Source organism: Mustela putorius, unplaced genomic scaffold (assembly GCF_011764305.1).
Source record: "Mustela putorius furo isolate JIRA1106 unplaced genomic scaffold, ASM1176430v1.1 tig00001075_pilon_pilon_pilon, whole genome shotgun sequence".
Classification (NCBI taxonomy): domain Eukaryota; kingdom Metazoa; phylum Chordata; class Mammalia; order Carnivora; family Mustelidae; genus Mustela; species Mustela putorius.
The window spans coordinates 2,512,908-2,535,935 of NW_025421560.1; the positions used below are offsets into that span (position 1 = coordinate 2,512,908).

The following is a 23,028-nucleotide window of genomic DNA, read 5'->3' on the forward strand; positions in this document are numbered from 1 at the left end:
CAACTTTGATCTCTGTCACTTAAGTAATGCAGAACCTTTGAAGACTTGTCAGCAGGGGGATGCCGTGGGCTGGCATACATTTTTAAAATGCATCTGGCTGCCATGAGCCAGACCCGAGGGACCCAGGGCAGAGGCAGGAAGCTGGGAAGGGAGCCGCGGCAGCTCCTGCAGCGCGGGACGGCCGTGGCGTGCGGAGAACAGAAAGAGTCACCGACGTGCGTCAGTGCAGCTTCTGTGCTGAGCCTCGAGCCCCGAGCCGGATGTTCTCTGTACTTTCTAGTTAATTGTTCAGCGCTGTCCTGCAGAGTAGAAATTGTGGTTTACTTACCATTTTTGCACGTGGAGACAACTGAGATGCCTCCTGAAAATTCATGTGGCTGCCAAGTGCGAGGCTGGTATTGACACGCGGAGTCTGCTGCTTCCAGAAGCTGGCGCACAAGCTTCTCAGCTAGAGCTCTCCGGTGACTCTGGAGCGCGGGACTGACACAATACTTTGTGTGCGCTCGGTTGCGGAGGGTCAGGGGGAGGAAGACAATGTTACACACTTTCAGATGCGCAGCTGGACGACCGGAGACATGTCTGCCTGCCGGGTTCCAGCTCTTCCTCATGTCAGACACTAGGTGGTTCTTTCAGGATCTTTAAAATGTAAAGTACAGTCTTCAAAAAAGGAAAATCATAGCTCTCTTGCAAATATGAAAAACTGTCAAAAGAGTTTTATCCAACTCGCCAGTAATTAGGACAACCAGTTAAAATTGGTTTCAGTGGGAATTTGAGGAGCTACATATCTATGGGCAGTTGAATAAGGAAACGTTAGGGTTAGATTTCTAGGTTAAATATAAACAGGGTTAGTGCCCAGTGTGGCCACAAGCCATAACCTTTGGGATTGTCTTTCACACCAGACGGAAATTGTTTGCATGATCACCAGATGGAACCTACAAGTTAACCTCTGCCCCCACCGAGCTGTAAAAACAGCTGTTAGAAAATCCAAAGGTTCAGCCCCGTAGTGCCCTGGAGTAATTTCTTTTACCTGCTCCTGAGGTTTTGATGACTTTCCAACAGCTGACAGAGTTTTCCCAGACACTCTCCTCTTCCACTCTGGTGATGGTACCCCTAATTCCTAGTTGTCAGATGCGGTACCATGACAGCTGTCCGTATGACTGTGAGGTCCTAGGACTGCAGAGTGCTTTTAACCGGGGCAAGGTTGGGGGAGTTTTCCTTGACCCTCTTAGGGTCCCCGTTTGGGTCTGAAAGTCAAACTGTCAAAGGCGGATTAATGGGGGGGAAGCATAAAAAATTATTTAACATAAGTTTGATGTGACAGGGGAGACTTCATAAGGAAATGAAGACCTAAAGAAACAGACCGGAGTGTTCTTCTACTGGGTTTGATGAAGAGTAGACAGTCGTGGAGAAATGTAATAGATTAAGGGAAGGTTTTGGGGGGTATCATGTTCCAGACCCCCTAGAACCAGCATTTTCTGTTTTAATTACCACTAGCAGAGATGTGAAGTATTGGTTGTTTCTGTCCAACAGTAGCAGAGATGAGCTCAGAGGGTTCCTTACTGCTTTTAAGTCCCTAGATGGTCTGTAGCAGAACCAGGACTCACTGAAATCTGCCGTGTCTCCTCTTTCAAATTTGTTTTCCACGGTGTTAGACCACACCAAGGTCACATTCCTTCCTAGAAGATGGTTAGGTTCTACAAGTACTCAATAATGTCCCATTGGTCTGTGCCTTTGTGTCTGACTATACCTAACGTATCCTAGACTCCGATTTTTTTTTGAAAGATTTTATTTATTTATGAAAGAAAGAGGGAGGCAGAGGGAGGAGCAGACTCCCCACTGAGCAGGGAGCCTGATGTGGGACTCGATCTCAGGACCCCAGGATCATGATCCAAGCTGAGGCAGACACTCAACCAACTGAGCCACCCAGGCACCCTTGTCGACCCTGATTATTATTGACTCTTGAGCCGTGAATGGAAGGTAAGAAGGAAACCAAGAAACAGACCCCGAGATACCTCCTTCTTACCCTCCCGCAGATTTTGCTGTTATTGCTTTGTACTGACAAAGTGCCTGTGAATAGAGCCTAAAACCATGAACTCTCAATTCTCACTTCTTTGCATATCCAACAGACTTCCAGCATAAAATCACCGTCCAGGCCTCTCCCAACTTGGACAAACGGAAGAGTGTGAACAGCAATGGCTCCAGCCCACCCAGCAGCCCCACAGTGATCCCTCGGCTCCGAGCGATACAGTGTAAGCCTTCCCCCGGGGCACGGGGCCTCCTCTGGGGCTTTCTGTCCTTCACTGACTTGGATTCCATCAACCAAACATGTACCATTGCTCACTGTCATGAACACGTGACTTTAATAGGTGTCACAACTATTCAGAAAACAAAAGTTGGTCTTACATTTCTTAATCTAATTTTCTTCTTCTTTTTTTAATTGAGACATGATTGACATATAACCTTATACTAATTCCAGGCATACAACATGATTATCTGATACTTGTATATACAGTTGACCCAGAAACAACGTGGGGGGTTAAGCCTGCTCACCATCTCTGTGCTCAACACCATGCTGTGCAGCGGAAAATCCACATACAACTTTTGACTCCCCAGAAATTTAAGTGCTAATAGCCTGGTGTTGACTAGAAGTCTTACTGATCACAGAAACAGTCAATGAGCACAGATTTTGCATGTCATATGTATTATAGACCATATTCTCATAATAAAGGAAGCCAGAGAAAAGAAAATATTAAGAAAATCTTAAGGAGGAGAAAATGCATTTACCAGACTATATTGTACTTACTGAAAAAAGTCCACATAAAAGTGGACCCACACAGTTCAAACCCATGTTGTTCAAGAGTCAAATGTATTACAAAATGATCACCACAGTAAGTCTAGTTAACATCTATCACCATGCATAGTTACAAAATCTATTTTTCTTATCATGAGAACTTTAAAGATTGACTCTCTTGGCAACTTTCAGATATGCAATACAGTGTTCCTAACTATAGTCACCACACTCTACATTCTGTCCCCATGACTTAGTTATTTTATACCCAGAAGTTTGTTCTTTTGACCACCTTCACACATTTCGTCTACCCTCTGCCTCTGGTAGCCACCAATTTATTCTTTGTATGTATGAGCTCTTCTTTTAAAAAAAATTGATTCCACACATAAATAAGATTATACAATATTTGTCTGTCTGACTTAATTCCCTTAGCATGTTGTTGCAAATGGCAAGATTTCATTGTTTTTTTTTCTGGCTGAATAATATCCCATTGTATAGATATACCACATTTTCTTTATCCATTCATCGGTTGATGGACACTAAGGTTGTTTTCATGTTTTGGCTAGTCTAAATAATGCTGCCCTGAGTTTGAGGGTGCGTATGTATTTTCGACTTAGTATTTTTGTTTTCTTCAAGTACCCAGAAGTGGAATTGCTGGATCGTATGGTAGTTACATTTTTTCCCAGTTTTATTGAGGAATAATTAACATGCATCACTGTATACATTTAAGCGTGATCATTTGATTTATGTATACTGTGAATTGATTACCTCAATAGGTTCAGCTAACGTCCATCTTCTCATATAGATATGATAAAAAGAAAAAAAAGAAAAAGGTAAAATGTTTTTTCTCTTTGTGATGAGAACTATTTGGGTTTACTCTCTTTAACTTTTCTTTATATCATACAGCAGTGTTGGCCATAGTCATCCCACACATTATATTCCCAGTACTTATTTATCTTATAACTATAATTTATCTTATACCTTTTGACTACCTTCCTCCAATTCCCCCTTCCTTTACCCTACACCTCTGGTTTTAAGTCTGATCTCTTTTTCTGTCAGTTTTCTTTCTTTCTTTCTATTTTTTTTAAGATTCCATGTGTAAGTGAGATCATATAGTGTTTGTCTTTTTCTGTCTGATTTATTTCATTTAGACTAATGTCCTCTGGGTCCATCCATGTTATTGGAAATGGCAAGCTCTCGTTCTTTCTAACAGTTGAGCAGCATTCCATTGTGTATATATCCATTCATCCATTGATGGACACTTGGGTTGTTTCCATGTTTAGGCTATTGTTCATAAAACTGCTATGAACATGGGGGTATGGATATCTTTTCAAGTTAGTATTTCCATTTCCTTTGGGTTTATCCCTAGAACTGGAATTGCTCGATTATATGGTAGTTCTGTTTTCCATTTTTGAGGCTTCTCCATACTGTTTTCCATAGTGGCTGCACCAACTTGCTGTCGCACCAGCAGTCCACAAGGGTTCCCTTTTCTCCACATCCCTGCCAGGATTTGTTATGTCATGTCTTCTTGAGGGTGGCCATTCTAAAAGGTGCAAGGTGATATCTTATTGTGGTTTTGATTTGCATTTTCCTAATTACTAGGGATGTTGAGCATCTTTCATGTGCCTGTTGGCCATTCATATGTCTTCTTTGGAGAAATGTCTGTTCAAGAGCTTTGCCTATTTTTTAATTGGGTTACTTGATTTTTTTGGCTATTGAGTTCTGTGTTTTTTTTTATATATTGGTTGTTAGCCCCTTACCAGGTATATAGTTCGCAAATATTTTTCCCCATTCGATAGGTCTTTCCACTTCGTTGATGGTTTCTTTTGCTGTATAGACACTTTTTAGTTTGAGGTAGTCCACTTATTTTTAATTTTGTTGCTTGTGCTTTTGGTGTGATAACCAAAAAATCATTGGCCAAGACCCATGTCAAAAATATTTATTCTTATATTCTAGGAGTTTCATGGTTTAAGGTCTTACATTTAAGTCTTTAATCTATTTTGAATCAATTTTTATGAGTGGTTATAATATATGGGCTGAATTTTATTCTTTTACATGTGAATATTAAAGAGTTTTTTCTGCATTGAGTATTCTTGCACCCTTGTCAAATATTAGTTGAGCATAAATGGTGGAGTTTACTTCTGGGCTCTCTGTTCTGTTGTGTTGGTCTATTTGTCTATTTTTATGCCAGTACCATACTGTTTTGATGACTTAGAGCACTGCTTAAAATCAGGGAGTATGATATCTCTTGCTTTGTTTTTTCTCAAGATTTCTTTGGCTATTTGTGGTCTTTTGGGATTCCATATAAGTTTTAGAAAGGGATTTTCTACTCCTGTAAAAAGGGCCATTGGAATCTTGATAAGATTGCATTGAATCTATAGGTAGCTTTGAGTAGTATTGACATTTTAGCAGTATCATTTCTTCCAATCCATGAACAGAGGATACATTTACATTTATTTGTGTCTTCTCTGATTTCTTTCATCACTATCTTACAGTTTTCAGAACAGAGATCTTTCATTTCTCTGTTAAATAGGACTGGTGAGCGTGGGCACTCTTGTTCCTGATCTTAGAGGAAAAGTTTCAGCTTTTCACCATATAGATGATGTTAGCTGTGGGCTCTTCATACATGGTCTTTATTTTGTTGAGAGATATTCCTTCTGTGCCTAATTTGTCAAGGGTTTTTAACATGAATGGATATTGAATTCTGTCAAGTGTGTGTGTGTGTGTGTGTGTGTGTGTGCACGCGCGTGTGTCTATTGAGATGATCATATGATTCTTTTCTTTCATTCTATTAATGTGATGTATCACATTGATTGATTTGCATATGTTGAACCATCCTTGCATACCAGGGATAAATCCCACTTGATCATAGTGAATGATCCTTTTAATGTGCTGCTGAATTTTGTTTGCTAGTGTTTTATTCAGAATTTTTACATCTATGCTCATTAGGGATATTGGCCCATAGTTTTCTTTTCTAGTAATGTCCTTTTCTGGTTTTGGTAACAGGGTAATGATTGCTTTATAGAATGAGTTTGGGAGTGATCCCCTATATTCCCCTGGTGCAGGATCAGAGTACGGCTCCCTGCAAAAGTGACCCACGATGATGGGGGTGTACTCACCCCCCTCGTTTCTCTTTGTCCACTGGAAGAACTGGAGGGTCAGGGGAGACCTGTCTTTGTGGTGCTGCACTGGGCCGAGGAGGGGGAGCAGTGCACTCCATGTGTATAGTTGCTTCCCTTCGCCTTATGATGTGGTCTGTCCTGGTCTCTGGGGTGTAAGGGGTGTGCTGTAGCCTCACCCCTGTGTTCTAGGATCCTCTCAGTGGTATCTTATTCACAAATAGTTGTTAGATGTTCTTCAAGGAGGAACAAAGTCAGTATACCCTATGTAACGATCTTGGTCACAATTTGGTAGTTCTTTTTTAATTTTTTGAGGTACCCCCATGTCATTTTCCACAGTGGCTGCAGGAGTTGACATTTCCACCAACAATGCACAAGGGTCCCTTTTCTCCACACCCTCACTAACATTTACTATTTCCTGTCTTTTTGATACTAGCCAGTCTAACAGGTGTGAGGTGATGCCTCACTGTGGTTTTGACTTGCATTTTTGTGATGATGAGTGATGTTGAGCATTTTTTCCTGTGTCTATTGACCATCTGGATGTCTTCTTCAGGAAAATTCAGCTCTTCTGCCCATTTTTAGTTGGATTATTTGCTTTTTGTTAGTGAGGTGTATGAGTTCTTTATACATTTTGGATATTAACCCCTTATCAGATATGTGATTTGCAAATATTTTCTTCCATTCTGTAGACTGCCTTTTCATTTTATTCATAGATTCCTTTGCTGTGCAGACTTATTTTCACAATAATGGTTTTTAGATTCTATGCAATTGGTGATCTGCCCAGGCCACAGAGTAGAACAGGGAGTACCATATCTTGAGACACTTTGATAAATACTTGTATGCAAAATTAGCATAACCTAATTATATCAGTAGCATATTTATAGATATTTTAAAAAATGAAATCAGGAATTCAAGATTACTTCCATTTCTTTCCTTGTTTGGAAAAAAAATTTTCTTTGAGATCTATGTTTCATTTGATCTATGCTGGGCAACATAATACTTTAAAATACTATGTAGTATTTTGATTTTAGAGAGAGTGTTCAGACTGGTTGGGGGGAAAAAGGCATGTAGCTAATTTGCCTGGCACCTTTGCAATGTGAGAGTTTTCAGCTAGACCTTAAATCAAAGTTTAGTGGAATTAAATAAAACCATTGACTTTTATCAAAAGTGAGTCCAAAAAGTAGGCAAAGCAAAACAAGAGTGTGTTTTATATGTATGTGTAAGTAATACGGTGATCAGCCCATGTTACCGTATTAAGTAATTTACCAACTTCTCCTTTCTTCACCAAACTTAATGCTTTGCTACTCACTAAACTTATTTGGAGGAAAAAAAAAAATCCAAAACAGTATTTTCCCTGATCAGGCCTACAATCAATTTCTTTTTTTGTTGATTGGTTTTTGCTTTGTTTGTTTGTTTTGTAATGAAAACATTGGCACCGGCAGAGATATTTTTTTTGAAGCTCCCAGGATCCCACTATATTAGTGTCCTCATAGTTAAAGAGACATGATCTGAATAAATCTTTAATAACCTGTATCAGTTTAAGGGACCGTCATTTTATCATAATTAACATGTCTTTCTGAGGTAGCATTTCTAACAAAGCCATACTCGGTCGGCCTTTCCTTAGAGTAAGAGCTTAATGAAAGGACAAAAGGGACGGCCGGTCTTACCTCGCAGCTCTGTAGAACAGACAAGGGAACAGGAAGTTGTAGACAAGGGAACAGGAAGTCATGACCCTTCTGTTTTTATGCCGCTGTTTCTCTCTTCTCTTCCATGTTTTCATATTCCTTTTTTTTTTTTTTTCCAAACTTGACTTTTTCAGAGCAATTTTAGGTTCACAGCAAAACTGAGAGGATGGTGCAGAGATCTTCCCGGTGCCCCCTCCCGCACACAGGCCCCCTCTATGACTGCAGTGCATGCTTTGTCACGATCAGGGAACGTCCTTGTCACCCACAATCCGTTGTGTGCCCTGGAGTTCCCTCTTGGTACTGTGCAACCTGGGCTTGGACAAACGCACGACGACATGTGCACCACTCTGGTATCAGAGGGAGTGTTTTCATGGCCCTAAAAATCCTCTGTTCTCTGCCCATTCACCCCCCCGCCCTCCGTGCCCGGCAGCCTCTGATCCTTCCTCTCGCTGCAGTTTTGCCTTTTTCAGAACATCACACTGTCGGAGCCTGGCAGGAAGGCTTTCCAGACTGGTTTCTCTCACTCAGCAGCACGCGTGGACGTGTCTTCCACGCCTTTTCATGGCCCGTAGCTCTTTACTGTCCGTGCTGTTCAGGGACTGCCGTGCCGACATGTGGGCAGAGCTCAGCTCATTGTCACCCACTCACCTGCAGAAAACCATCTTCGTCGTTTCCAGTTTTAACTCTGACAGTTACAAATAAAGGTGCTGGAAAGTCATGCATGGGTTTTGCGTGGATGTAGTTGTTCAACTCCTGTGGGTGAATACCAAGGAGTGTGATTGCTGGTTCGTGTGGTGAGTGTGTTTGGTTCTAGCAGACACACCAAACTGCCTCCTGGAGTGGCTGTGCCGTTGCCCAGTCCCACCACAACAGAGTCCCCATCTTCACACCGCTGCATCATGGCTACAGCCTCGCAGAAGTGGGGCAGTCATACCTGGGTAAGCCCGGTGAGGCCCAGGACTTGTACTAGTTAAACTGAATACTTCGGGGATGTCACGTAGGTTCTCACCTGGCAGGGCTGCTGCGAAGCCTGCTCAGGGAACATCCCCACTTTCCCCAAACCACAGGGCGCTCAGCATTGGTTCTTGAAAGTGACAGATGAAAGTGTCTGGAGGCAGATCTTCCAAACAGGACCAGCTCTGTGCGCACACCTGTTTGTTCCCATTCTTTGTCCCGAACCATCATCCTCTTGTTTCTGACCCCAGGTGTTCCCAGCAGACCCTCTTGTCTTCGTGTCTGTACCCTCTGGTCCCTAGCTGGCATAGATATCCTGCTTCTAAGCTTCAGGAGAGCATGACCGTTGAGGGCGTAGACTGGAGCCGCGCTGCCTGGGACAAATCCCAGCTCTGGCCCTATTATGCTACGATTTCAGACTTTCTTAAGCTCTTCCTGCTTCAGATTCTATTTCTGTGAACCGGGGACACAGTAGTTGACAAGGGTCAGGTGTATACATGTGGTAAGAGCCCCATGTGCGCTGGCAATTGTTTTGATCATCATTGTTATCATCGCTCTTCCCGTGAACTTGGTACAGCCTGCAGCTCTCACCGCGGCCTGCCTTTGTCGCGTGAGCAAACATTTGTCCTGAGGATTTTGCCTCTCAGGTGGATTAGTAGACGTGTCTGATTCAGAGGAACGGGTTTCCTGCTGCTGCGGGTGGTAGCTGGATCTGCACGTTTGCTCTAGGTCGAAGACGGGGCAATGTGCATAAACTTAGAAAAATTTATTATGAAAGCATTGTAAGAAGAAAAGAAAAAAAAAGAAAAGAAAAACACCTCCCAAACCTCTGAAACTGAAGGAGGCAATGATTATATGTACTGAGAGACTTGAGAAACATTTCAGTGAGATTGAACAAAAGCGATTACCCCCAAATTGTTTAAAGACTCCCAGAGTAAATACCAAAATAAAAATACAATATAAGCTTGACTTTAGGTAAAGATATGAGTATGTCACCATCATGGAAAGAAGCACGGTCTGTCAAAAACATCTGATATTGGCACAAAATATTTTCTTCGTAGTTTTTCTTACTCTATGTCCTCTGGCTTTCTCTAACAGTTGGTATTACTATGTGACACCATATGCAGGGCGTCCTTCTCTTTGGGAATAAGAAAAAAATTTTACTCCTCTTCTGAGAATTCCGGTTTCAGGGTATGTCTTACAGCAAGAGTAAAGCACACCTTTCCCACGTTGTCAGATAGAATCCAAAGGCGGAGGAGCCCACCAGGTAGCGTTGTGCTCTTCCTGGATCCTTTCCCTGTGTACGGCCGTGGCGTGCTTCTCAGTAACCGAGTGTCATAATCTAGAGTAGAGGTAAAGCTCGTATTTTTCCAAGGAGAGGATTGATACAACCTGAAGATGTCAGCAACCCTCCCTCCTCCGACCCAGTCCTACTTACCAATTCGCATAACAGACAAAAACCAAGAAGGTTTTGCTAGCTCAGCGCTGGGATGACTAGTCTGTGATCCTTTGGTGGAGGCAGAAGGAGCAACCCAGAAGCTCCGTGCGGGCAGAGATCCTGCCACCCAGAGCGCGTGCCCTGCCCTGCTCCATTCTTAGCGGTTTCCATCTGTTCATCCGTGTAATTCTCAAAACAACCTCATGAAGTAACTACTTCCGTGATCCCACAACAAGGCAGAGAGGTTACGCAGTTTAACCCAGCTCAGTAGCTCTGAAGCTGTGACACTTGAAAGACGTGCATTGATAGAGTCACCAAGAGCGTGGACTCTTCTCCATGCCCTTCCCAGCCTCCTAGGACAGTAAATGTTTAGTAAAGGGCCAGACAGAAAGCTCTAGGATCATCGCTGTCCCAGGGGCCGCAGGCAGGTGGATTGTGCCAGTGGGAGCGGGTCTGGTTTGGCGGTGCCACAGCCCAGCAGAGCCAGTCTGCTCCAGCCCGGGGCTCCCACACACCTGCAAAACACCCGCCAGTCCCCTCTGACTCTGCGCTGACACCCTTAATAAGTGCAGATGACTTAGGATTGTCGCACACACACACATACACGTGCAGACACACAGACACCTCCCTGCACAGGGATACGTCTATTTTAAAATGTGGAAATACTGAAACACACAAATCAAGCATCACCCATAATGCAGGCAATTCTAAAAAAAATAATTATAAAGAAGTGAAATATCCGTCTTTCTGTAAGCAGACGTCTCCCTGAAGGTCAACACTTGAATAAGAGTTCGATGCCTGTGTTTATACACACACGTGCATAAACACATACATTTCATAAAATGGGTCTGTGCAATCTGTAACGTAGACACTTGACATTCTCCATCTCTGAGCCTCATTCCCTGTGGCCATGGAGTGCTCCCCTCTGTAGATGTGTCATGATGTTTTGCACTGGGCTTTGGGCCGTCTATGCCTGGGACTGGCTGTCAAAGTCTATAGGAACAGGAGACACTGTCCCTAGGGATGCCTGAATCCCTTGCAAGCGCCAAGGGCAAGCGTGCTTCAAGGCTAGAAGGATAGCGTGGGATGTGTCAGCAAAGCAGGGACACTGAATGTGGAAGTGGACCTCCCTGTGAGGCTGGGAGAAGAAGCAAGGGTGAGGCGGGCAGGGCAGCTCTTCAACAGCTGGAGGTTTGAAAAAGCGACTGTAGCCATGGCTGCGGGGAACTCGTGACGACTAACAAAAACCTGGATTAAACAGGAACCTAGAAACTGGCTTTTGTTCCTTAGGCTCAGTTTGTCTTTTCTTTTAACTCATTTAACTTTTTGGCTACTTCAATGATGAGAGGAAGATGCTTGCCGTCGGTAGGGCGGGAGAAGTCCCTTCCACACCTTCCCGTTACTTCGTTACTTCGCTGTCGGCGTTCCTCGAGTGAGGGAGCCGTACGACTGATTGGATTGGTCAGACCTCAGGTTGATAATCAGTTAATGCGTGATGCTCTCCCCCTAGTGACTTCAGACGAAAGCAATAAAACCTGGGGAAGGAACACAGTCAGTCGACAAGAAGAATTTGAGGATGTGAAAAAGAACTTCAGGAAAAAAGGTTGTACCTGGGGACCCAACTCAATTCAAATGAAAGAAAGAAGTGACAGCAAAGAAAGGTAAGCATGTGACACCCAGCGGCCCGTCAGCGTAGACCGTGACAGGTAGCGGTGCCTTCTAGAATTCCGCATCGGCCAGACTTCACTTCTAGACCGCGACTGGGATCGTGCAGAGATACCCGAATGTTAATTTCATTTCTAGGACGAGTTTGTCCTACTCAATTATGTTACCACATAGTGAGGCAGTTAAAACACTTTGATGTATTTCCTGCCTCATTTCCACGTTCTGTTTGTACTTTGTCAGCCCTTCAGAACAGTGCAAATGTGGTCCCTCCCCAACTCAGAAATGTCGTTGGCATGTATCTGTCAAAACCCAATTTGTGTGCCACATGGTTCTATCGAAATAAACGTCTTTCTCTTTTAGAATACGACCTCTCTCAGACGGCAACAGCCCTTGGTCAGCTCTCTTAATAAAGAATCCGAAAACCACGCCGTTGGCTTCATTATTTGTGGACCAGCCAGGTAAATCTGCTTCAGCAAATAGAATCTGTTCGAGTTAGATGTAGCATCTGAGTGTTCTAAAGACTTTGCTTTGAAAGTTTCATGTGGTCCTTCTAGTAGCACAGGGAAGTTTAGCAAGAAGTTCTTCTGCGTGTACCTTTACTTAGGTTCAAAACATACTAGCTGTCCTGTCCTGACAGAAAGTAATTGGGCTTCACATTACTCCTTGGAAACTTGTAATTCCTATTCTCTACCAGAAAAATTAGTCTCATAATTAATTCTGTAGAATTAATGTAGTATAGGAGATAGCAACTATGAAAATGTAGACATCCTGAAATTCTCCTGAGATTTTAGGGGTGGGCTTCGGCTGTATTGCCACCGCTTAACAGGACAAAATCTTGTCAAGCAGGTTCTCTGTGGAAAACCACCACTTAGAGAGGATTACCTTGGAAACTCTTTCATTTAGAGGAATCATAATTATTTTCAATACTTAGTATCCTATTCAGTATTCAGATATTAAAAGGCTGAAGAGAGATGGTGTTGAAAAACCTCAAGGAGGGGCGCCTGGGTGGCTCAGAGGGTTAAGCCTCTACCTACAGCTCAGGTCAGGATCTCAGGGTCCTGGGATCGAGCCTCGCATCGGGCTCTCTGCTTAGTGGGGAGCCTGCTTCCCCCACCGCCTCTCTGCCTGCCTCCCTGCCTCTCTGCCTACTTGTGATCTCTCTCCAATAAATAAATAAATAAAATCTTAAAAAAAAAAAAAAAAGAAAGAAAAGAAAAACCTCAAGGATTATCATCACCAGAGAAAGGAAAATTGGTCTTTGAACTTGACAATTTAAGACCACACTTGGACACAGTGGCCAGATGAAAGATGTTTTTGCAGAACATGGTGTCCACTTCTTGAATTCGTCATCAGGGCTGTGCTTAATTCAACAAGCATCCCGTCAGTCACTACCCGTGTTCGCTTCTCTTTCGCATTGTCACGAGGACGTACACAGGTACATGTGGGCACATGCAGGACGGGTGCCCAGTGCTTCCTGTTGTCACGTTCACAATGACATTCTGACTCTTGCCTCGGAAGGTGAGAGGTTGCCCTCTTGTTACATGTTGCAATTGTCAAATATGATGTGAAGACTAAGGAAGAACAGCTAATTGTAATAAAACTGTCCAACCTAGAGTATATTTTTCATTATTTGTAACTAAATGGAGATTAATCAGAGAAGTCCTCCCTCTTTTTCCCCTCAATTCTTTTATTTACTTATTTGTTCTAGAATGTTCTGACACATTAGTAGGTTCTCCACAGGACAGTTAGAGGAAATACTAGGATATATTTGGCTCTGCTCAAGCTCCATTAAGTGAACTCTGGAAGTTCACTTGATGAGTTAATGAGAATGAGACACTCGTGTGTCCCTCCTGCGTGGCCCCTCCCACCGCCCATCTGTGTGGTCCTGTCCTCCTAAGCAGTTGTGTCTCAGCCCCGGGTCTCCTGAGAGCTTTTCCTGACCATTCACTGAAGCGGCATCACACCTTATCCCTGTGTCTCATGACCCAGTCTTTCTTACTCATAGCTCTTACCAGAAGTTCTTACTTGCCTACATGGACGCCCTTAATGTGTGTGTTCTGTTTCACTCCCAAACTGGAATGTCAAGTGTTTTATCAGTTTTGTTTACCACTCACAGTGCCTGGAACACAGAGGACACTCACCACCTGTCAGATGCCTACATGAATCCTCAAAGGACACATTTTGATGTTATGTAGATATTTACCTTGGTTTGAGGGCTATCGATGCTGGTCATCAGTAATCAAAAGGGAAGGTTACAATGGACCACCATAAGTTCACACCCACTTCAGGGGGAAGAGTTTGTTTTACTGACCAGTAAAGGTACCCATGAACACACATTAGGAAAGGCTCAATGTACTTTTAAGTCAATGAATTTCACTTGTCGATAGCATTCCCCCCACTCTTGTTTTTTAAATGATGGGTTGATCATTAGTTACCCATTACATGTGCTGGGCACATATGTGATGCATATTCATTTCACCCAAATGCATTTCGTGCCTACGTGATGAGAGTACTATTCAGGGGAGATCCTTCCAAATTTAAATAGGCAAACAGGTGGTCAGAAGCCTACCATCTGCCGGCGTGCACATCTGGACTGTGATCTCAAAGTACAAAAACCGAAAGATGCAAGGTTGGGGGAGCTTCAGAGGAAGCCGAGATCGCATGTGGGGGGCTGGGCCGCCTTCGGCTCGGTTGGCATCAGGGGGTACTTTGACAGAGGGCTTTCTGGGGGAAAAGGGAGCTTGGGGTCAGTGTGAGAGCGTGGAAGGAGGCCAGGCAGAGGAAGGAGAGGGCACCCCGACGGACGGGAATGCTGGGAAAAGCACCTCCAGCTCGTTGGGGGCAAAGCTGGTGTCTTGGGATTCTAGATCACACTCAGGTATTATAAGACATAATACTGGGGAAGTCATGGGAGGCTCTGTTGTGATTGCTTGGAACCTGGATTAAGCCATTTGTTGTTTTTGTTCACTCACTGCTGAGCACGTCTGTGATAACAGTGACTGCTTGTTCTTTAGCTGATCTAATCTGTTACCCTTTGGGGCCTCTTTGGAGAATCGTCCTCTAGTACGGTGGCTCCCAAACTTGAGTAAAGGCTTGCGAAAACACAGACCCCTGGGCTTCCGCGGTAGAATTTCTGACTCCATAGTCTGGAGTGGGTCAGGAAGTCACATTTCTGCAAGTTTCCAGGGGATGCCAGAGCTCTGGGCCAGGAGGCACACTCAGAACCACTGATCTGGGGCCTGTTGGTTCTGGTACATGCAGGTGAGCTACAGATAACCGGGCCCCACACGCTCAGAGGAGGCAAAGGGCATGTGTGGTCTGACACGTTGCAGAGCCTCATGTGGGTGTGTGCGTTTCTGTCACTGGCTGACTTTTTCCGATAATGACTGTATTGCCCATGCCGGTGAGGAACCATTTCCTGAAGGACAGAGACCAGCCGAGGATGTGCTCGCCGAGTCCTCTGCAGGGGACCGTGAGTTCTCTGCCCCAGGCTCCCTTTCCTTCAGGTCCTCCTGGACGAACGGCTTGCTGAACTGAAAAGGACTCCGTGTGCTTTGACTTAGAATGTTTATTAGATTTTAGCCTTATTTTATAGTACAGTTTGAATTATTTTTCCTCCAAGTTGTACTTAAGAGGTACAATTTATATCTTTGTTTAGGTGCTTCTGAAGAGCCAAAACTTTCCCCCGATGGATCAGAACACAGAAAACCAAAGCAAATAAAATCTCCTAGCCAAGCCTATGTTGATCTACCTCTTTGGAAAGATGGCCAGAGAGAGGATCCAGTAGAGCCAGGAAGCTGGGAGGAGGGCCCCTCTTCAAGCTCTGCTGCAAGCCCTCCTCAGGTGACCCCTACAAGTAGTCGGAGCAGGTCCCCCCAGAGGAAGAAGACGGAGTCTGCCCTGTACGGCTGCACCGTGCTGCTGGCGTCAGTCGCTCTGGGGCTTGATATCAGAGAGCTTCATCAAGCACAGGCTGCCGGAGGACTGTTGCCCAAAGAAGAAAGGAAGAAACGTGAGGGGATCTTCCAGTGGGCTCCCAAGTCCCGAGGTGGGGCCAGTCCTTCCACAAGACCACCATCTATGGGCGAGAGGGCCAGCAGCCCACCCTTACTCCCTCCACCAGGTGCCATGAGCCTTCTCTCCGGGCCGTCTCTTTCCACCAGGTGCTTGCTGCAGACGGACAGCGCAGATCTGTCCGAGGGCAGCCCACGCGTTGCTTCGGACCCCGAGATGCCCGCTCCAGGTTTTTGTGTGGCCATCGGAGGACGTAGTCATGAGCCGACCTCCACGCCAAGACTTGAGACTGATCGGAGTCCATGGAAAAACCCATCTCCTCCTTTCCTAGAGTGGACGTGCAGGAATGTGCCTTATTCTGCTTCTTCAAAAGAACGAGCATCACATCACAGACGAACCCTCTCCGAGGGAAATGCTTGTCAGACCCCAAGTAGGTTGCATTAGTTGGGTCAAAGTACAAATCCCCACCACAGAGATTAGAACATAAAGTTGCATGGATACCTGCTTGTATCTTTCCAAGTGGTCACGTTGACCAAGCTTGTTTGCACAGTTAATACAGCTCCTTGAATTTTACCCTGCTTTTTAATTTGACTTCATTATTTGAATTCTGAGAAAGGCATAATTGATCTCAGCAGCGTCAGTATGTGCTAGCAAACTAAAACAGAACGAGCAGGTGGGGAATAACTGCCCCAAGCCACTCACAGGAGAGAGGACAGGTCATTTGCCCACATCTGAACCACCGATTGGTAGAGAGCTGGAGCTCAAACTGGCAGCCCGGCCTCCCCTGTGATAAGCCGTCCTCTGCTACCCCCAGTGTCACTGCTCAGCTTACCATCAGGCTGAATTTTAGCCGGGGGGAAGAGCCAAACACACTATGTGGGGCCTAACTATTATTTCTTTTGTATATTAATTACAAGTATATGTTATGAGTATTAAGCAAGGTCATGTGTACAAAAATGCTTTTTAGATTGTACAGAGGTGTGCAGTATAGCTAATTGTCCAGTGTGGTTGAAACTGAAACTGTTTCCATTCTAGTTCTTTTCCTCTGCTTTTCCAAAACCCTGCCCAGAAGTGATTTTTTTTTTTTTTCAGTTTATTGTCCATCGTCTTTAGATAAATGTATTCCTCTTTTGTAAGGCAGTAGCTATTAGTAATTGAGGACTGCAAGGAGAACTCCTAGGACAGCAATCCCATGAGAAACCATTTTTTTTCTCTTACTTATAAGCCAGTGATTATGTGCTAGAGTGGTGAGGAGTCCGGACTTTGGGACAAGAAAGAGAAGGGGCGACATCTAAAATCTAAAATCTAACTGCTTTCTTGCTGCCATCCATTTTTTTCAGATCATAACTTGAAAGTGAAGTTTCATCATGTTGACCATCATTTAAAAAAAGGGTGGGGGGGCCTGAGTGGCTCAGTGGGTTAAGTCTCTGCCTTCCGCTCAGGTCATGATCTCAGGGTCCTGGGATCGAGCCCTGCGTCAGGCTCTCTGCTCAGCAGAGAGCCTGCTTCCTCCTCTCTCTCTGGCCTGCCTCTCTGCCTGCTTGTGATCTCTGTCTGTCAACTAAATAAATAAAAATCTTAAAAAAAAAAACAAAACACCTTTAAAACCTTTAGTGTAATCCATCGTGAAACTTCCCGTTTCTAAGACAGCCCTAGTGACCATTGGCCTGAAGTGCTGTGGAGGTGATGAGCCACGTTCATGGTTGTAATTTTCCCCGGGGCAGAAACACCCCTTCCAACATTGCAGTTACTTTTTCATACAAAAAAACACACACAGTGTCCCAATAGTTTGGAAAGGTGTGTGCTGAGGATGTTTTGTTGAAGCTCCCTTGAAGGTAACCCCATCATTGATCGGTCCTCCTAGATACGGGTCTGCATGTTGGCTGGCTTGGAAGTCGCGATCTAACCATGCACCATCTTTGCTTTCTCCAGCAGCTGCTGCGGGTGTAACTCTCAGCTCAGACCCCGGAGCCTCAGACCTGCCCCCGAAGTGGACTCTGGGAACGCCCCGGTGCTCCCCGCCAAGGGAGGCCCCGCTGGAAAAACAAAGAGTGGGCGCCCTGGTGCCCCCACCTTGCCTGCTGACCTTCAGGAGCCGCTCAGACTCACAGCCCGCCAGGCAGGCACAGGTTCTCTCCGTCGGGCCTGGTCCGACTCCCCCCACCGCTTGTCCCCCCGGGGGGGCCGAGGACAGGACTACACCCCACGTGCCTTCCCTCCTGGACGTTGACGCCCAAGGCCAGAGCAGGGACAGCCCGGTGCCTTTGGGCAGGATGATGAGCAGAGCCAGCCGGCCGTCCGTGCGGCAGCTGGAGGAGGAGTTTCTGTCTTAAGTGCCTTATGTTCGAGCATTTCTGTGTTTCGTTTTGTTTTTAAGGTGAACAAATGAAAACAGTTTGAACTGTTAAATGCTGCTGTGTTTTTGAAAGCTGTGGCCATGTTCCTGAAGTAGTAATGGATGTCAGCCTTTCCGGAAAAATGTATGTGATTGCTGTTAGCGGTCTGTCATTTTTCGGCTCCTGGAATCTTAGGTAGTAACTTGGAATGTGCAAAACAAGTGTAAATGAGTGTGAAACAAGAAACGTGCAGCAATGTAAAGCTATGCTGGGTTCAGTTACCCGAAGCGTAGTTGTAAGGTTCTGTTGGTTCTCACCAGCATCCCCAAAACCCAGATCGGAATGAGGTGCGCCACGTTTGTCCAAAGCCCAGGTCGGAATGAGGTGCGCCACGTTTGTCGCTCCTTTGTTTTCTCCCTGTTTGCCTTTCCTTCTCTTTCTTCCTTCCTTCCCTCCTTCCTTCCTTGGTTTTTCTTTCTTTTTTTTTTGGTTTGTTTCTTTTGTTATTTGTGCAACAAAAAGCCAAGAATAATGTGATATCAGTCAGTAAAGGTATGTATTTTGAAAAAATTGAAGACTAGAATAGATGGTGAGCCCCACAGTGACACCCCCTGAACTGAGCCGAGGGCTTACGATGCATGGATACGTCGAGGCATCACAAGGATGACGCCTGTTTCTCTCTGAGGAAATTTTACTGAATGTAACTTGTAAACATTTTACTGAATGTAACTTCTAAACGTGTTATCTATCAGAACCCCAAAATGGATTTTTTAAAATTTTATTTATTTGTCAGAGAGAAAGAGCACACGCAGGGGGAGCAGCAGGCAGAGGCAGAGGGAGAAGCGGGGGGTGACCAAGAAGCCCGATGTGGGGCTCCATCCCCGGACCCTGGGATCATGACCTGAGCCGAAGGCAGATGCTTAACCGACTGAGCCACCCAGGCGTCCCCCAAAACGGATCTTCGAAAGGTCAGTCAGTCAGTCATGGGCATTTGGCTAAGACCACATCATGTCCCCCTGAGCAAGGCTAATCGGTAGGTTCTTCCTATAGAATTGGTTCTTGTTTCGTCAGGAGCCACTTACTCAGTCTCCAGACTAAAAATCTTTTTCATTTTATAGTAGGATTTTTAAAAATTAAGTGACGTAGGTATTCATTGTAAACATTCCTGTCATTCCATTTTATTTTTCTCTATATAAATGTGTAATTATTCTGATAACCCCAAATACCGTTAGAGAGAAACACTGCCAAATCAAGAAACAGTGACACTGTTAGAATTCAAGTGTTTTGTAGTTATCTTCATGCTTCAGTAAACTGTGGAAAACTGTTAGACATCTGCTAAGATAAGCTGACATGGTGGAAATGACAAATATGGATTACTTTCAGATACAGATTTTAAATGGATTTGAGGTAGCAGATCATGATTTGAAATGATTTGAAATGATTTTATGAGTTATTTTATAAAATCACACCTCTATGATACAAATAGACTACTGAGTTATTAAACTACAGAAATGCTGTCCAGGAGCTTACAAATTTGTCTGAACTCTTCTGCTTCCCTTCTGCCACTAAAATGTGGTTATTTTGGATGACAATAAATACTTAACACTTGGCGTACAAGGAAAAACTAAATTGCAAACATCACTTGACATTTCATTTAAAGCTTTACCTGGGTTAAGGTTTCCTGAATAACTGAAGTGTCGGCGATTTAAATCAGCTGTGATAAAATGCCCACCTGTAGCAGAAACAAGAAAACGATACTCTTTGGCCACTCGACACATCCAGTGACTTGGCAGGTATACCCCCGCAAATAGTGAACAGAGCACTGAAAGGATTCGATCAACATGAGTGCGTTCTACCCCAGGGAAAACAGTCCTGGGTTTAAAATTCTTGCAGCAAAATCTCAGGTACTTCACTTTGTTTTGTCGTATTACGGATTCTGTTCTAGGACTTGGCTTCACTTTCGGGAGATTGTTAAAGTACGAAATCAAAATCTGATTTCCTCAAAATTGTATCACATTTGAAACTATGGCTGGCCGCTTCATTCTATGTTCAGTCATTTGGGGGCATGTATTTCCTGCTAAAAGTAAAGGAAATATATGCCTAAAATAGCAAGTAAAAGAAGTATAGAAACTCAGTTTCACTTCTGCCAAAACATGTGTGTGTGTGTGTGTGTGTGTGTGTGTGTGTATGTGAGTAGGGGTGGGGGGTAGCTGTGGGTGTTCATCTGTCTTCTCCCTCTGCCCTGTTCCTGCTCCCCCGTAGCTCTGTTTCAGTCCACTGCACATTATGATGAATTTAGAAATGAAACTACATTAAAAAGATAATTGCAATACCAGGATTCAATCTCGCATTCCAGCAAATTGTTTTTTGCTGAGATCTGTTGTATATTTGTGATTTTCTATGTGTGCTAGGATGTTTAGCAGAATCTGGCTATTTATTTTCATGTAGACTTACTAGCTCGTTGAAAGAGAAATTAAGCTGATTACCATTAGTCAACATTGAAGGTGCTCCCACTGCAGAAACTTAAGGCCTGAGCCTGTTATGCTGTATTATGAAGCCTTGTGACTGAAAAAGATGTTTACATATGTTGTCTATTTTTTTAATAAACTTTTTTTTATAGCTAGTCTACTTGTTCCATGGCTTTCATCTGATGTTGGTGACTATAGTTTGTAGTGGTTTATTTTGTATTTAATAAGGAAAAATACGTTAGTAAAGATCACCGATGCTTCATTAGACAGGTATTAGCCTGCTAACTTCATTAAACTGAAGATCACTAAGTGAGTCATGGGATTAAATACTTTTTAAAATTTTATTGATTTTTAAAAGATTTATCCATCTCTTCTAGAGAGAGAGCATGTGCATGGGGAGGTGTGGAGGGAGAAGGAGAGAGAAACTCAAGCAGACGCCTCGCTGACTTCAGAGCCCAACAAAGGGCTCAATCTCATGACCCTGAGATCAGGACCTGAGCCAAAACCAAGGATTGGATGTGCAACCATACCACGCAGGGGCCCCTGGGATTAAATACTTTTTTAAAAGTATAATGAGATTCTTTATTTGAAAATGTGTGGTTGACATATGCATTGAAAAGTTGCATTTCACTGTGAGAATTTTGCAACTCCATCTTTTCAGAAGGCACGCTTTCGCAACGTGGAACTAGTAGGAACTTAATCTCCATTGATCTGCAGGGATGTGATTAATGAGACATGCTAATTACTAACACGCTTGAATCAGAAGAATTTTAAGAATCGTGAAGCATCCAGTAATTCTTACTTAGCAATGGAAGCTTGGGGAGATCAAGAAAGAAATCATAGTAACCACGCAGACCCAAGCATCACCTTGCCACATGAGACGGATGGACCTAAGTGTTAGTGACCCTCCTAGGTGCCTATGTAAGACGCCTATAATTACCTTCAGTACAATTTGTGGGGCAAGTGTAATAGCTATTTCATTAGGAATGAAATAGACACAGAGAAGTTGGGTAGATTTCCAAAGACCCAACCTATATCTACTCCCTACCGTCTACCTGTTCACACCTGTCGTAACTCACCATACACATAGTGGAGAAGCTGGAGACTTCTGAAGTGTGAGTTTGTAAATGGAATCCAAAGCTAACACAATTTTTCACCAAAAAGTTCGGAAGTCTAGAAATGTGTGAGTACTTAAAAGCAAAGCTAACAGTGATTAATACAGTGGGATACTTTTTAAGTAAATGTGAAATGAAACCAAAAACATGCATACCTACTAGGTCAACTCAGAAAAATGGCATATTCTGATCAGTAGGTCTATACACATGAAGTTATTTAAGAACTTCAAGGTAAATTAATATAATCAGGCAGAAGCAGTCTATACTTTTCTGAAAAGGCCAACATGCTAAATAAAACACAGTGAAAGAAGCTTTTATAAATGATAATAGTTACCATAGAGTGCAGTAATTATTACCTATGTTTTTATATCCAAACAAAACAAATAAGCTGAGGTAGGGAACTTCTGTATGCTTATAGACTCACTGAGTGCCTCCTGACTGCTGGGAAAGACAAAAGGACTTAGTGGTGAGCCAGGGTGAGACCACCTGTGTACACACCTGTGTACCCAGCCTGCATGATTCGTAAGGTCTAGTAAGAAAGGCTTTGTGTGAGCAACTAGGCAGGGCTGGCTTCGAGCGCATGGACTTGTGCCATTCAGAGCTCAGGGCCTGGAAGTTTCTGAGCTTGATACTAATGCTTTGCTACCATCATCTTAAATTCCTTAACACATTCATTTATTTATTTTAAATATTTTATGTATTTATTTGGCAGGGAGCACAAGCAGTGGGAGCAGCAGGTAGAAGGAGAGGGAGAAGCAGCCTCCCTACTGAGCAGGGAGCCCAATGCGAGGCCCGATCCCAGGACCCTGGGATCATGACTTGAGCCGAAGGCAGACGTGCAACCAACTGAGCCACCCAGGTGCCCTCTTAATAAATTCAGAACAGGGTCTGCTCATTTTTTAACTAGGCCTCACAGACTATGTGGCCAACCCTGACTACACATGGAATGAGTTATAAAAGGTGAAGTAGTTGCTGCTTTGTTAGCACTGGAAGAGGGATGTAATCTGAGGGACTCTGGGAAGGTGGAAGGAAGCCAGACCCCAGCAGAGGGAGAGGTGCTCCCCAGTCACTTGCTTGTGGGAGGCCTTTGACTCCTTTTCTTCTTGTTGCTTTCCAGTTTCTTTGTTTTTGGCTTTCAGTATTTTTACCTACCATGATAGGTCTTAGTGTAGATCTTCCTCTAGACTTTATCTTGCTTGGAGTTTTTTTTAATTACTTGGAGGTGTAGGTTAATGTTTTGAGCAAATTTGGGGCTTTCAGCTATAATTTCAAATATTTTTTATGCTCCTCTTGCTCTCTCCTTCCAGTACTCCCATTACACATATGTTGCTGTAGTTCATGGTGTCCCACATTTCTCTGGGGTTTTTCATTCATTTCTATTCTTTTTTTTTTTTTTTCAGATTACATTGATCTGTATGGATGTCTCCAAATTCTCTCATTCTTCTG

The 23,028-nt window shown here is 43.9% G+C and overlaps 1 protein-coding gene across 2 annotated transcripts in view; it reads left to right on the plus strand.

Moving 5' to 3' along the window:
• The window catches only part of MAP3K21 (mitogen-activated protein kinase kinase kinase 21), a 56,372-nt gene extending 35,750 nt beyond the window's left edge, over positions 1-20,622 (plus strand). The window contains exons 6-10 of one of the 2 annotated variants that reach the window (XM_045087259.1): positions 2,127-2,249; positions 11,495-11,645; positions 12,010-12,107; positions 15,308-16,093; positions 17,596-20,622. In XM_045087259.1, coding sequence (XP_044943194.1) covers positions 2,127-2,249; positions 11,495-11,645; positions 12,010-12,107; positions 15,308-16,093; positions 17,596-17,996 — 1,559 coding nt within the window. In that variant the 3' untranslated portion in view covers positions 17,997-20,622. The remainder of the gene's footprint in view (positions 1-2,126; positions 2,250-11,494; positions 11,646-12,009; positions 12,108-15,307; positions 16,094-17,595) is intronic. The other variant, XM_013047597.2, reaches the window with a different exon arrangement.
• Positions 20,623-23,028: the final 2,406 nt, after the last annotated feature.